General features: G+C 43.2%; 1 protein-coding gene across 1 annotated transcript; it reads right to left on the bottom strand.

Moving 5' to 3' along the window:
* Window positions 1-74: 74 nt before the first annotated feature.
* ANKS4B (ankyrin repeat and sterile alpha motif domain containing 4B) lies at window positions 75-7583 on the bottom strand. The gene is made up of 2 exons (XM_063143292.1): window positions 7420-7583; window positions 75-1158 (listed from the first exon to the last, which is right to left on the bottom strand). Exons 1-2 carry the CDS (start codon window positions 7581-7583, stop codon window positions 75-77), a joined length of 1248 nt encoding a protein of 415 aa, XP_062999362.1.
* Window positions 7584-15995: the final 8412 nt, after the last annotated feature.

Raw genomic sequence — 15995 nt, 5'->3', positions numbered from 1 at the left:
CAGAAATCTAACCCTCGGTCCTCTGAAGCACAACAGATTGGTGCAAAGCTGTCACAGTATGATTGCTTCGTGCTTTATAGTTCTGTATCTTCAGCCTTCCCAGGGCTTGCCAAAGCCTGCTTTCTTCTGCCAATTGCATGCAGGATTTTCTTCCTTGGACCCAACTGTATCTGTACGCTCCGTAGATCTTCATCCGAACAAAGCGTTAGAGCCTCTAAATCAATGTTTTCACTCATCAAGATGGGAAGGAATTCGTTCAGGTTCTGGGACGCTAAGAATACTTCAAGCGGGGTGGCCTCCACTTTTCCATCATCCCATCCTATTTCCTCTTCAATCCAGGATTCTTCAATATCGTTCTCTGCCTCTGCATCCTCAACAGTCTCAGGCTCTTTGAACTGAAACAATTCTTTGGGTATTTTGAAGCTGGTGTCTTCTTTCTGGGGAAACGCTGCCTCAGCATTTTTGCTTGTGGGCAATTTGCTTCTAAATACAATGTTGCCAAGACCAGGGCGATTGAAAATGGACTTTTGGCCCAGCTCATCTTCGTCTTCAGAAACATTGGTTCCTCTTTTAAAGTTATTCATTAGTTCTTCCTCGTCATTTTCATTGAATACATCCATCACAGCAGTTCGGCTGACTAGGTTGTCCTCTTCTTGGCCACTGCTCCCTACTTCTTGATCATAAGAATTCTCCTCTTTCTTTTTTGTTCTTAGCTTGAAGGTGTCTTTCAAATGTTTGGGCAGCGCGTTTAGTGAGCTGGTTGTAAAGAAATTAGACACTTTTGCCCTCCTGTCTGTCCCCCTAGTGGAATGCTCAGATCCTCCTTTGAAACTTTGGGCCATTTCATGTTCGTGTTTCTCTTGACGCCTTTCACATTCACGGATTTGCTTCTTTGCATCATGATGGGCCTGGGCCTTCAGTCTGGATACTTTTCTGGAATTCTTTATGTTCTTCTCAGTAGCAGCATTGTCAAGAATTCTGACGCATTCATATTGGTTCCTGCTGGCAGCCACATCGAGAGGAGAACGCATGTCATTATCTAGGGCGAAGATATTGGCGCCAAAATTGATTAAGAAGGAAACGCAACGGACATTGCCATTGGAGGCCGCAAGGTGTAGAGGAGTGTTCCCCCAAATGTCGCACTTGTCTGGATCACCTCTGGGGAAGAAACACAAAAAACACTAGAATTTAACTCACATGTAAGTACACAAGAAGAGCTGTGATGGATCAGACCAAGGTTCCATCTAGTCCAGCATTCTGTTCACTCAGAGGCCCACCATTGACCTGTGGGAAACCCACAAGTAGGACTTTCTCTAGGTCTATAGGATTTTCTTCTGGGGCTTCCAAACAAGCCTTTTACTGTGCAATTTCACTGCTTCATTAATAATTTTACAGGAAGTCTAAATGATAGCATTTTCCTCCTGCATGTGGCATATAGCTTCATGCAGAGTACGTGCCTGAGGCCCCTATTTGGCTAACAGGCTAGTGCTAAACTGCAAGGGTAGTTGACTCTGGTGGCAGATTCACTTCTGGGTCCAACAGCAACCAGGGAGTATGTGTGTATGTCCGCCGATCCAGATCAGGACACCAGTAGGAGAATAGGGTTGAAGAGTCCCACCCCACACACCACGGTCCTGATCCAAACCAGCCTTTTACAGCTGTTTAATCAAGAAGAAGAAAAAAGCATGAAACCAGTCATTGACATTTGGGCTATTAGCAAGCTCCTTTTCTTCACTGCCTCGTCTGCAGCACTGAATTTTGGTGGAGGTACTGGTGGGCTGCAAAAGCATCCAGGGAGGCCACACACAGGCCTTGTATTGCTATTCCTGCCTTAGTGTTACCCAAAAGGGAATTTCCTATTTACACTCATTTGCATACATTTATATATGCAGATGAAAAACACTCACATAACTGTCTCTCTTTTATCTGCCTTTTTGGCCGCATGGCCAAGCTGATGTGATTGTTTCCCCCTCTGAACGTAAGTTGCTGAGACCTTGCACCTCACTTGTTCCCAGAAATGCCCTTTGTAACCATGGCAGCATCTTCTATGTTCAGTAATAGGATGGAAACACTTTTTGGCTCTATAACATGGTCGATGTACTTTTTTAAAAAAAATTGAATTCAGACAGAATTCATCTTCCCCCTCTCTTGCCCCAGGTCCTTCTTTAGTACTCAAACTGTTTTTGCTTCTGAGATGTTTTTCAAAAATGGAAACATGAATAAGGCACTACTTGTTTTCAATTGTGTCCCAGAGACTTGGAAGTCATTGCCCTTTCAGCAAACTTACTCTGCTACCTATAGATTCAAGGCAGTTGGAATCTTTTTTCCCATCATAACATTTTCTTTTGTCATGTGGCTGTGCAGTAAAAAAAAAGATTTACTTGCTCGAAATCACGCCCAAACCGGACGTGATTTCCTACGCATTTGAAAAGAGATGACCATTTTGTCTATTGCAGTGTGTTCTAGTTTCTCATTATTTCAAAAATCTGAAAACCCCAGACCAAAGACTAGGGTTCAAATTCTTACCGGTTGACCTTAGGTGAGTTGATGTCCCTCAACCTAGCCTAACTCGCAGGGCTGTTGTGAAGATAAAACGGAAAGGGGATCAGAAGAACATCATGCTGGATGAGACCAAGGGTCCATCTAGTCCAGCATTCTGTTCATACAATGGCCAACCAGATGCCCGTAGGAAATTGGCAAGCAGGACATGTCAAAAAAAGCACAAACAGCACCCTTCTGTCCATGTCCCCCAGAAACTGGTGTACATAGGCATACTGCCTGCGATACTGGTGGTAGAACAGAGCCACCTAACCCCCTTTTAAAGCCATCCAAATTGGTGGCCATCACTGTGTCTTGTGTTAGCAAATTCCACAGTTTAACTATGCACTGTGTGAAGAATGCCTTCCTTTTGTCTATCCTGACTCTCTTACCATTCAGCTTCATGAGATGAACTATTCCTCCCTGGGATGGATGTGTGAATGAGGGGGGCTAGGAGGGAATTGGTGGCAGGGGGGGTCTCAGGCAGGGGGGAACCGGGTTTATTTATTTATTTACTTATTTACTTTTATTACATTTCCATACCACCCAATAGCTGAAGCTCTCCCTCATGTTCGCCTTTAAAACGTCCAAAGCCTACTAATTTGCGGTGGAGAGGACAGGGAGAATTTATTTATTTATTTATTTATTTATTTATTTCATTTTTATACTGCCCAATAGCTGAAGCTCTCTAGGTGGTTCATATAGAGATCTTATCAGGACCCAACCCTGGATTCATTATTGGCACCAAATCCTGGAAAACGTGAAATAACGCTAAGTATAAATAACAACAAACAATAAATTCGAAATAAATTCCCTCGCCACTAAAGGCACCTGTTCCCACAGCAATTACTAACTGGTTTCCATGTAACTTTTCCTCTGCAGGGGAAAAAGCAATGTGTGTGAGGTGGGGGACCAATTTTTCAAGAGTAAGGAAAGATTTAAGTACTCCTCCCCATTGCTTAGGTAAAATTTGAATCCCCACCCGGCCCACACCTACAATAAAGTAAAGAGAGAAAGTGTGTCAAGATAAAATTCACACAGGGCTGCCTCAAGACATTTCGCTGCCTGAGGCAGAGCGGCAAATGTATAGTGTGCTTCTCCACACCACGTCCAGTTAAAAAATACCTAAAGTTGCTCAAGGGTTTTTTTTTTGGCACCTGAGGCAGAAAATACCACAACTGCCTGTCCTGCTTCCTGGCAGTAAAAATGTAATAATACATTTTAATAGTTAAGAATTTTCTACTTTTTTTTATGACATCCTGTGCTTGAGGCAGCTACCTCCCTCTGAGGCAGCCTCTTCCCTCTCTTCAACATAGTAACAATGGCCTTTTGGATTAAGGAAAAGAGCTTTCTGGATTTTGGGACAAGCTAGAGACTGAGGCACTCTGTAATCTTTCTTACACCGTTCAAATGGCTTCCTTCTAGTGGACTGTCGCCCACAAAAGCAGATGCTGTTATAATTTTTTTAGTCTCTGAGGTGCCTCAAGACCCTTGGTTGTTTTACTGCGACAGATTAACAGTTATATGAGGCAGTCATTGGTACAGACATATTTGGCCCTCCTTTGAGCTTTCTCTCCCATTCCCATGAAAGGTGCGATTATTATAAATCTCCTCACAGTTGGGCGACATCATGGCTAATGGTACTCTGCATCCAGCACAGAGTGTTCGTCTTGCATACTAGTTTATATGCTCAAAAACTATCCACCTCCTCATCGTTTTATTATTCATTTATTTCATTTATATCCCACCTTTTTTCCTCCAAGGAACCCAAGGTGGCATACATAATCCTTCTCTCCATTTTATCCTCACAACAACAACCCTGTGAGGCAGGTTGGGCTGAGAGTCTGTGACTGGCCCAAAGTCACCCAGTGGGTTTCCATGGCCGAGTGAAGACTAGAACTCAGATCTCCTGACTCCCAGTCCAACACCTTAGCCTCTACACCACACTGTCTACACAAGTACTTAAAATATATTAGGTTCTGTATTTGAATAGAATGCATAAGCCCTTAATTGCAAGCTCATGCCATCGAGAATGACCAATCTTTCAACCAACAGCGTGGGACCCCATTTATTTTTTTTAATGTTCACATTGCTCTTTCTTCTTCTCTTTCTCAGCTTATTACAGTGTGTGCTCAGGCAACACAGACCTAATGGTTTATTATTCTTTTCTCTAAGGAACTGTGAGGATTGTAGTTGCAGAATGATTGCAATCTCTAACAAAATGCTTTGCAACTGCATGAAATTACTATTCCTGGCATTTAGAAAGGAATATAAAATGGGTATAAATTTGTCGTGAAGCCATAGCTCTCTGCTCTTTCTATTTTACTTCAGCGTTCTCATTTATGTACTCTCTACGGAACTCAGAACAGCATGTATGCTTCCCTTCTCCGCCGTTTTGTCCTCACAACAACCCTGTGAGGTATGTTAGGCTGAAAGGAACAACTAGCCAAAGGTAGCCCAGCATGTTTCATGGCTGAGTAAGGATTCGAACCTGGTCCAAGTCCAAGATTCTAGCCACTATGCCACACTGCCTTTGTGAAAAGGTAGAGGGTATAAAGAGGAAGCCTGCTAAATAACTGAAGGGGCTCTTCTCAGTGGGCCTCTGACCATAACTACCCTTGACGCTGGTTGTGGTTCTCTGCCTCACTATGGACATGTAAAAGCTTTACTTTTCTATCTATGAAGCAATGTTCATTTTAACCACAGGGGAATAGGGCTGTAAGCTTGGGATAAGCAATTATACTGTTTAAAGGTCACTTTTATTGGCAATAAAATATAGCATATGAAATCAGCACACCACACCTAAAAGCCAGAAAGGAAGAAATGTATTCTGTTCACGCACTTAATGTTTGCCTTAAGTTCCAATGTTTTCCCTATATGTTTTCCCCCCCTAGTTGCCTTCCCTCTGCATTCTGCTTTTTCACTTTATTCCAGTGGCCTCTTCTTCCCCTCCCCTTCAGGACAAGTAATGCATTTTAAACAAAGGATTTTTTAAAAAAAATAGATTTACTAGCAAACGAAGCATGGGGCCTAGCAAACAGAAGGAAGACAGTGGATTTACATGATGGCTTCCCTGTAGTCTTTTGCAGGGCTGGCTCAAAATATTTTGCTGCCTGAACCCAAGGATGAGATGGTGACTTCCCCATTCCACCTACAGAAATTGACCAGTCTATCAATTGAATCTTATTTCAACACTGTTGATGGGACAGCATTTTCCAGTACACCTGCTGGCAGGTTAACTTAGGGGGTGTGCAGGACAGGTCACATAAGACACAAAATTTAGGGTGACCAACTGTCAGGATTTCCCTGGATTTGTCCTGGTTTTTGTTCTTTCCATGGTGTCAGGGGGGATTTTCTGTAATTTTCAATAATGTCCTGGAATGACATTAAGGCTGCCATTAGCATGGCAGGAGGGAATGACATGCTTTCTTGAGGCACATCATTCCCCCACCCCGAGCTCCAATTGAGGTCTTAAAGGGGAAAGTGGGTCAATCATAGACATTATAGAAAAGGCCCCAATTGGAGTGGATGGTGGTGGTGCAGAATGAAATCCTTTCCCCTCCTCCACTCCAATCGGGTTCTTTAAGGTGGCGGGGGAATAACGTACTTTCTGCAGGACTCAGAAAGCTGCTTCCCCACACACACATTAGGTGTCCTCTTTTTTGGTTTCCCAAATATGGTCACCCTAACATAATTCTACTCACCAACAAAGGGGAACAGCCAAAGGATTGTTTAAACTGCCCAGACTGCACCACCCAACATTGCTGTCTGAGGCAGCTGCCTCACTCTGCCTAATGGTAGGGCCGTGGTTTTCCAATCCATATTGATTTTTCCCACTGATTCCGAATGCTTCAACATGGGATCAAATCCACATTCAGTCCCCACTCAGGCAACCCCTCTTTGTAAAGCCTTCCAAATATGGACGATCTGCTAAGACTTTCAGGAAGATTTTTCAACCGTAGCTGGCTGAAAACACGGATACAGGCTAGAACACAGCAGGGGGAGGAAATTACGTTGTGTGACTTCAACTAGAATAAGGTGAAACTCATAAATTGCAGTACTGTTATTTTTTAACCGAGGGTACTTCTAAGATGAAGGGCTCCTAGCGCTAGGATTCAACAAGTAAGGTGCAGCTATTGTGTCTTTCCCTTAATGGTTTTGTTTTTTGTGGTAAGAAAAAGGGCAGAAGAATCAGTGTGGAAATAACAGGAGGGTTTCCTATAAGATAAACAAGATTAAGACCCACTGTAGGACTCTGTGAATGAGTCAGGGAAAGAGGAATTACATGATAAAAGCCTTGTTGGAAGCACTCGAAATGTGAGATAGCTTTCTCCAAGAAAAGCAGAGCTAAATTAGTTACAGTGGTTTCCCAAAATATAGGCAATTCGTATATAATTTGCATCCAGACATAGTCTGGTCTTGCATGTTCTGAATTCTTTTGGCCCACAACCTTCTTCAGTACTTATGTAGGATGGCGTTGACTCCACAAAATTAGGAAAGCAGGCAGATGGGCTTGGAAGCATTGTAACAGACATTCCTATCAAACTTATTTTGTCATCATCAGCAGATGGAACACCCCTCGGGACACTGATTGATTTTACCTTTGTAGAAAGAAATATGGGAGATTAAATGAACCAATGCCTTGTATGGGGAAGAACAAACTCAAGGTCTAGTTTGGTCAATGTAAGAGTTCTATTTATCATGTAAAATCAACGCTGGGTATTTTTACATAGGGTTTCCTCATCCTTGCTCGTCTCAATTCAGTTCTAAAACCAGAAAACATCCCAAGTTAATTGATGGCACATTTTAATTTTCCCTACCACGGTTACTATATATGGCCAAAAGGGCATTATGGTACATATCTAGGCCTATTGGACTTACCCTCTTCGGCAAATGATTTCTAGGGCTTCTAGGTTGCCGTGGTAAGCCACCAGCAGGGTAGGCGTCATCCCATCCACATCCAAAGAGTTAAGATCTTTTCTAGTTGCTTCCTTCAGTAATTCCAGATTGCCGTCAGCAGCTGCCTGGTGGTACCGGGTGGACATTTTCCCCTTTGGTAGTCTCTGCCTGAGACAGGATCACACTCACCCTGTGTTGTAGTCAAACTCAATGGCTGCCCACTTCCAAAATGACGGGTAGTTAATTAATAATCGCAGAGGCGCTAGCTTCATCGAGATAGAAATGAGGAAGCAAAGGTCACTCCCAGGACCTTATTTGCATGGAACGTCTTACGCTACACAAAGCAGCATGATTGAAAATGTTATATCCACAGTTTTAGTACGTGTGGCTTTGAAGAGCTTTCATCATAGGGCAAGCAGGACCATAGGAAGCTGCCTTAGACTTGGTCCGTCTACCCCAGTATTGTCGACACTGGCTGGCAGCAGCGACTCTCCAAAGTTTCAGGCAGGATTTTTTCTTGCCCTACCTGGAGATGATGGGGATCAAACCTGAGGCTTCCGCATGTCAATCATATGCTCTATCACTGAGCTACGCCCCCTTGATCAGACAAGACTTTTAATATGCTGTTGCCTTGCCCTACATGCGTGATTCTGCAAGCTGTTCACAAGACGTTGTTAGTCCTGGAATGGCACCATTATTCCCTCCCTACACTTTGCCCATATGTATTTGCAGTCAGGAAAATCTGTTAATGTTTTCTGGCATGCCATAGTACCCTAAAAAACCTCTGGTAGGATCTCTGTTTTGGGGACCATGTAGCTGGCTGGGGATGATGGGAGTGATGTCTGGCACACCTGGAGGACACATAATAATAATAATAATAATAATAATAAGAATAAGAATAAGAAGAAGAAGAAGAAGAAGAAGAAGAAGAAGAAGAAGAAGAAGTATTTCTTACCCGCCTCTCCATCCTGATCGAGGCGGGGAACAACAGTAAGTATAAAATACATAAAATACCAATTAAAAACATAGTATTCTTTCTTAAAACATCCTAAAAAAAATCATAAAAGCATCCTAAAATTCCACTGGATAGGCCTGCTGGAAGAGATTAGTCTTTATAGCTTTCTTAAATGCTAAAAGACTGTTAAGTTCATGAATCTCCTCCGACAGGCCATTCCACAGTCTGGGAGCAGCAGAAGAGAAGGTCCTCTGGGTAATGGTTGCCAGCCTGATTTTGGCTGGCTGAAGGAAGTTCTTCCCAGAGGACCTGAGTGTGCGGGGCGGATTGTATGGGAGAAGGTGATGCCGCAGGTAGCCTGGACCCAAATTTCAGAGGAGACTGGGCAATAGCAGCAAAGAAGACTGTTCCATTGGCTAAATTTGCCCCTATAGATGAGGAACATAAGAAGTAGGGTTGGCTCCATGTTTGACGGGTCCCTGGTCAATGTGTCCTCCGGTGGCCTTCCTTCTCTGTCAGAGGGCTTACCTACCTGTGGTGGCAGCACTCTGAGCACTGCTAGGTGTAGCCATCCTTTAAATTTCCCACAATGCTCCAAAGCTGGGGCATTGTGGGGGAATAAAAGTGTGGCTAGATCCCTTTGCCTAGTGCTGTTCAGAGTGCTGGGACAGAAGAAATGAAGCTGGAACAAGACTTGGCAGTTGTCCACAGATGCCTGGTGCTGACGTTGTGCCAACATACTGAGTAGTGCTGAAACAAATAAAATAAGAGTAAAGTCTTATTAAGTACAGATCAATGGTCTGACGTGGCACAAAGCAACTTTCTACTTTCATTAGGATGGTCTTTTCTTTTGGTAAAGGCTATATGGCTTTAACCTATTGTTGTTTTTAATTATATCCCACATGTAGTCATTAGCTGCACTTGATATCTGACAACGACTCTTTCTCTGGTTACGTTTGCAGAGATACAGCAGTGGAAGCAATTGCCATTTTGAGGAGGTTCAGAAACACACTGGCTAAACGCAGCGGAAGTTCATTAATTTCCGTACTTCTCTGGTGATTTGCAATAGATTTCCATCGGTTTCGGAATTGCAATAGTTTTAATGAGTGTAAGTGAAATTGAAAGGGGGGGGGGAATGAATCTCTGTCATGATGACTAGCCTTGTGCTAATTGCTTCTCTCTTAGCCTTGATGTACCTGACCTGTAAAATAGGAATAGTAATTGGTTCAGCTCTTCTAAGCCAGCAACAAAACTTTGCAGTGCAAATTGCTCATGTTCAAAATTCCAGCCAGCCATACTCTCTTCCAGGATACTCCATTCCAGCTCGTTTCTCTCAGAAATCAATTACCCATTGATTCCGTGTCCGGTTGTTTTGCAGTCCCCCCAACCTTGAGCTTAGTTTTCTTCTTTTTGTACTTCTACAAATTTTGGAGTTTCCATAAGCCTGCTGATAGCTCTCTTGTGTGTGGATGGTGTGGTTTTGACAAGGCATAGAGCTTCTCTACACGAGCAATTTATTCCATGGAAGTTTGCAGGTCCTTTACACAACATCATCAACTCCCAGGAGATCTCCTGCACCTTCCCCCGGGAATCTTGCTTTTTAAAAGATCGGAGAATCTGCAGTATTTAAAATTAGCACAAGATGTCCTCAGTGTATAAAGCTGGCATAGTGCTATAATTCTGCCACTAGATGGTGCTGCTTCATTGAACATAAGAGCACTGCTGAGAGGGGAAGTTTCCAGTTCAAAATCATGTGGATGCCATCTAAATAAGCCCATCCTAAACACGGAAAGACCCCAGAAGTAGAAACTCTGGTAAGGTGTGTTGGGGGGAGTTCTCCTTGATGTAGAGACATCCTCTGTTACTGGCAGCAAGAGCTTTAAGCTACAATATGCAGGTATTTTTATTTTGGCTTTGCTGCTTTCGCTTTCAGCACTGTCCAGTACTGGAATGTGGTTCCTGAGAGTTTCTCTTAAATTGAATTCAGTCGGGCTGAAAGAGGTCCCCCGCTTCTGCTCTATGCTCAGCCTTCCCAATATCCTATCTCTCTCCCCCCACCCTTGCAAGGAACTCAAGATGGCTTATGTGGTCCTCTTCTCCATTTTATCCTCATGACAACCCTGCAAGGTAGGTTAGGGTGAGAGTCAGTGACTGCACCAAAGTCACCCAGTGAGCTTTATGGATGAGTGGGGACTAGAACCCGGGTCTCCTGAGTCCCAGTCCAACACTTTAACCAATAAACCACCCTGGCTTTCTTTGAAAAGATACAATTTCTCTTGACGCCTTGAGCCTCGCAGCAAACACTCCTGAGCCATCAAAATAAAATGGAAATGGTTTTGGATTTACATGCTCTGTCACGGTCAAGTGGACTGAGTGACCAGCCGGAGTAGGAATAAATTAAAAATATAATAAAACCCTTGCTCAATGAGTTGCATTGTGGTTTCTGTCAGGCAGTTTAGAAAAGATCTAACAAACTTACCCCAAATTCCCTCTGAGGGGTTTATTAGCCTGGTTACATCCAAAGTTGTAATAAATTAGTTTCTACCAGTCTTTGTTCTTCTTTTAAAATGGTGAAGTTTTTAGCAACTAGAATGGATCTTTTCTTTTTCTTTTTCTTTTCTTCAGGAAAAAGTTGTAAAACCCAAATTGCTTCATGCTGAAACAGGGAAGCAAAGAATCCAGGGAGAAGTGGAGGATTCATGAGGCTAAACCAATGGCGAATGGTTGAAAAATAATGTTTTTGAACTTGTTATGGTTGTTAGACTCCTCCTTACAGAGCAAGCCCGAGGCAGGTTTCCTCAGAAATACATGCCACTGTGTTTCATGGGTTTTACTTCCTAGTAAGCATGTTTAGGATCGCAGCCAAAGTTTGTTTGTAGAGGGGCGCGAGGATTGTTACTGGGTTGTTATTTTGATTCTGAGACTGATGACTCACCAGATTCTGTGTTTTTGATTCTCTATTGCCTAGACAACTCAAGGGTTTCTGAGAGCTTGTTCTTCAGAAGAAAAGGTAAGCAGTGTGTGTGTGTGTGTGTGTAGTGTGTGTGTGTGTGTGTGTGTGTGATAGGCTTGTTATATTATTTGGCACACCCATATGCTTTAAATTTCTCTATTTACTAGGGGTCATTGCAATTTTCTTGTCCTAATAAATTATTGCCCCCTATTTTTGCTTTTCAGGGATGCCCTATTAAAGTTTTGCTATGTGCAAATTTGCAACAAGAGCAAAAGTTGTATTACCTGCAAATTTGCAACAAGGTGGGTGATCCCTTACCAAAAGTCTTCCAAGAAGAAGATGCTGAATTTGTTGGGGATGTTATAGCCCTGGATTTGCTGCACAGAGTATCTGAATATTGGACTAAGTAACCTACCAGGCCCATTTCATTGGTATGGTTCTATGTGCCTTCAGACCACACAATGAAATCTATAGCTGGTTCATGATTATTATTTATTTAAAGTTTTATTTATTTATTTAAAGGATTTAAAATAAATAAGCCAAAAGAAGGCTACTAGACCAGTTTACAAAGATGAATAAAAAGACAGTCCCTAAACCTAGGCTTAAAATCAAAAAGGCATGACACAAAACGAAAATGGATTGGGAAGAAGGAGGAAGAAAGAGCAAGCTTGGACACTAGAATCATAGAATCATAGAATCATAGAGTTGGAAGTGGCCTTTAAGGCCATTTAGTCCAACCCCCCGCTCAATGCAGGAATCCACCCTAAAGCATCCCTGACAAGTGGTTGTCCAGCTGCCTCTTGAAGGCCTCTAGTGTGGGAGAGCCCACAACCTCCCTAGGTAACTGGTTCCATTGTCATACTGCTCTAACAGTCAGGAAGTTTTTCCTGATGTCCAACTGGAATTTGGCTTCCTTTAACTTGACCCCGTTATTCCGTGTCCTGCACTCTGGGAGGATTGAGAAAAGATCTTGGCCTTCCTCTGTGTGACAACCTTTTCAAGTATTTGAAGAGTGCTAGTTCTTGGTGTTGTTGTTATAAAAAGTTCTTAGTGTTGTTCTGTCTGGCAGGGAAGAGGGAAGTTGCTCCCTTTTTTCCTGGCTGTTGCATGAACCCAGGCTGGTGTCTTTCTCGCCATAGTAGTCATAGAATCATAGAATCATAGAATAGCAGAGTTGGAAGGGGCCTACAAGGCCATCGAGTCCAACCCCCTGCTCAATGCAGGAATCCACCCTACAAAGTCTTCCTGGGAGGAGATACGTCCAGGTTCCCAGTATCTCTTGGGGGCCCAGTGGCGGAGTCCCGTGATTGCTGCTCATCAGCTCTGCAGTCCCAGAAGAACTCCTTTCTCCAGTGTTTAAAACATGTGAAGTGATCCTAACAGCACAAGATTTACTCAGAGTAGTAATCAATGGGACTAACTTATTGGTTCAAATGGGTCTCCTTTAAGCACGACTAAATCTGGATCTAACTCAAATTATTTTTGTTATATTTCTATTGTTCAGGCTTCTTCAACTGGAATTGATCTTTTGTCCCATTCCACCCCATGCACTGTACAAGTATTGTCAGGGAACAAAATAGCCAACGAAGTATATCGATCATTTCAAATACTTCGCTCTCCTTTGTGTGCAGAATGAGCTGAAAACCAAAGCTATACATAACGGAGAAAAGAAGCAGAAAAATGACTTTAGATTTGGGAAATTAGAGTTTCAGAACCGGAGTTGTTTATATCTAGCCTTTGACAGTGCCTTCTTTTCAAAAGCAAAATGACAGAGAAAGAACAGAAAAAGAAGACAAGAGATGAAACTGAACCTGTAAAAGGGAGATGTGACATTAGGGGTATAAATGTGTTGCTGCCCAGACAAAGGCTGAGATGTAGAATGCTGATGAAAACCGTATTAGACAGGAAGTTGTTCCAACCATTAAGGAACTAATTATATTTGTTATTCAACTCGGACCACAGTCACACTGGTGTTTAACTCTGCACATCCTTACTACCCTTTTCTTTGGGCTCCTATGCCTTTAGCTGTGGGACGGCAGAAATTCAGTCAACGTAGATTCCCCCCCCCCCTGCCCCAATATCTCCATGCTGCTGATTGTTTTCTGCCTACTATGCAGTTCTGAAAATGTCTCAGTAATTAAAAGACAGGTGCCCACTGTTTTTATTTATCAGACATGGGCTATTGCGTTAGACTAATGCTACCGAGTGAGTACAATGGCCAGATTCAAGAAGACAGAGCACTTGCATCTTTAATCATTATGTAGCAGGGGAGACATCAACAGGAGACAAGTTGCTGAAATTCCCTTTTCTACACCAGGGATGGGCAGAACGTAGGTCTCCAGATATTTTGGATCAAGTCCCAGCATTCCTCACCATTCACCATGCTGGCAGGGGCTTCTGGGAGTTGAAGTCCAAAGCATTTGGACAGCTGGCTTCTGCCTATTCCTGTTCTACAGAGAGGTTCAGGAGATCTTTTGCATCTGCCTGGTTCAAATCCCCACTTAGCTAAGAAGCTCATTGGGACAGTTGCTAGTTTTCCAGTTTAGCTACCCTGTAGGGTCGTTGTGAGAATATGCGGTGGGAACATCATGTACATTCCTCTGAGCTTCTTGGAGGAAGAGTGTGAGATTTCAGAAATGCAACAAATAAATAAAGCATTACATTTTAATCCCAGCCTTCCTCACAAGAGCTCAGGGTTGTCATTTGTATGGGTCACCCTGATATTGTAGAGCTGGAAAAAGTGAAGAAAAGAGCAACTAAAATGATCAAGGCGCTGGAGTAACTCCCCTATGGGGGAAGGTTACAACGCTGGGATTGTTTAGCTTGGGGAAAAGGTGAGTAAGGGGAGACATGATAAAGGTGTACAAAATTATGCACAGTGTGGAAAATGCTGATAGGGAGACATTTTTCTCCCTCTCTCACAATACTAGAACCCAATGGGGTCAACCCATGAAGGTGATTGGTGGGAGATTCAGGACAGAAAAAAGGAAGGACTTCTTCACACAGCACATAGTTATATATGGAATTTGTTACCACAAGATGTAGTGATGGACACCAAATTGGATGGCTTTAAAAGGAGACGGGACGAATTCATGGAGGAGAAGGCTGTCAAAGGCTACTAGTCCTGATGGCTATATACTACCTTCAATATTATTTATTTATTTAAAACATTTATATCCCGCCCTATATGATTAAGATCTCAGAGCGGCATGCAGATAAAAAGCATACAGTATAAAACAATAAATATGCACAGTTAAATCAAATTAAACCATGAACCAAGTTAAAACAATATATAATTTAAAAGCAGTGAAAGCAGTTAAAACAGTTAAAACAATGTGCCAGTGAGTTTAACCATCAAAGGCTTTGATAAAAAGCCATGTTTTTACTTGGCAATGAAATCATTGTTGGCACCAATTGGGCGTCCAAGGGGAGGGCATTCCTATATACACCAGTTGCTGGGGGAAATGGGTGGGAGGGTGCTGTTGCTGCCATGTCCTGCTTGTGGGTGTCCTGCAGGCATCTGGTTGGCCGTTATGTGCTGGACTAGATGGACCTTTGATCTGATCCAGCACGGCTCTTCCCATGTTCTTATCCTCACAACAACTCTGCTAAGGTAGGTGAGGCTAAGAGAGAGAGAGAGAGTGATTAACTCAAGCTTATCCTACCGAATTTCCTGGTTGAGTAGAGATTTGAACCCTAATGTCCTTACTCCAAGTTCAGCATTCTACCCTGATCTTCCCCCAATCTGGTACCCATCAGGTGCATTTAACTACATCTCCAATCATCCCAAACTAGCATAGCCCAACTTATTTGCACCGCACCCAGTTGAGGAAGGCTCACCTAACCACTACACCACACTGCTTTTCTAACGAATTGCTAGACAATGCAGAGGAGGATGGTGCTTAAATGTAAGTAGTCACAGGTTCAGGACCATTTAATATAAAAAGCTTGAAAAGCCAGTGTGGTATAGCGGCTGAGGGGCTTGGGAAACCAGGGTTCAAACTCCTTCCGAGCCCTGAAGCTGAGTCACCATTTCAAGCCTGACCTACCTCGCAGGCTTGTTGTAAAGATAAAGCGAGAGAGGAGTGGGGAGGGGAGAAATATGTACACCCAGCCCTCTGAGGTCTTCGGAGGAAGGGCAGGATATAAACGTGTTAAATAGAAGTAACATTTTCTCCTTGCGAAGTGATTTTCCAGAGAGGAAAATCGTCGTTCTGAGCACGGGGAAAACGAGAAAATGCAAAAGAGGCGAGAGGGGAAGAACGTGCGATCCACAAGCCACTTAAGGGGCGCAATCCTATGCATGTTTAGACCGGGGGGGGGGAGTCCTACAGCTCTGGGGAATGCTGAAAGTTGTAAGAGGTTTTTTCTATTTAAACATGCATAGGATTGCGCCCTAAACCTCAGTTCTTACTATGGTTTGAAATTACTCATGCGGATTGGATTGCAGCCCGATCCTATCTATACTTACTCAGATGTAGGTCCTACTCGAGTCAATGAAGTTTACTCCTGTGTAAGGCTGCGATCGTATGCACACTTACCCGAGATTTAACTCCCCTGGGGCGATTTCGGGGGTGGTGGGAGGTTTAATCCACCGCTCCAGGTGGACGGTGGTCTCGATCCAAATCGGGGCCACGCTCACTTACTCTA

The sequence above is a fragment of the Elgaria multicarinata genome, chromosome 17 (assembly GCF_023053635.1).
Source record: "Elgaria multicarinata webbii isolate HBS135686 ecotype San Diego chromosome 17, rElgMul1.1.pri, whole genome shotgun sequence".
NCBI lineage: Eukaryota > Metazoa > Chordata > Lepidosauria > Squamata > Anguidae > Elgaria > Elgaria multicarinata.
The sequence above is the reverse complement of the archived record's forward strand: the minus strand, read 5'-3'. Positions and strand labels throughout refer to the sequence as shown.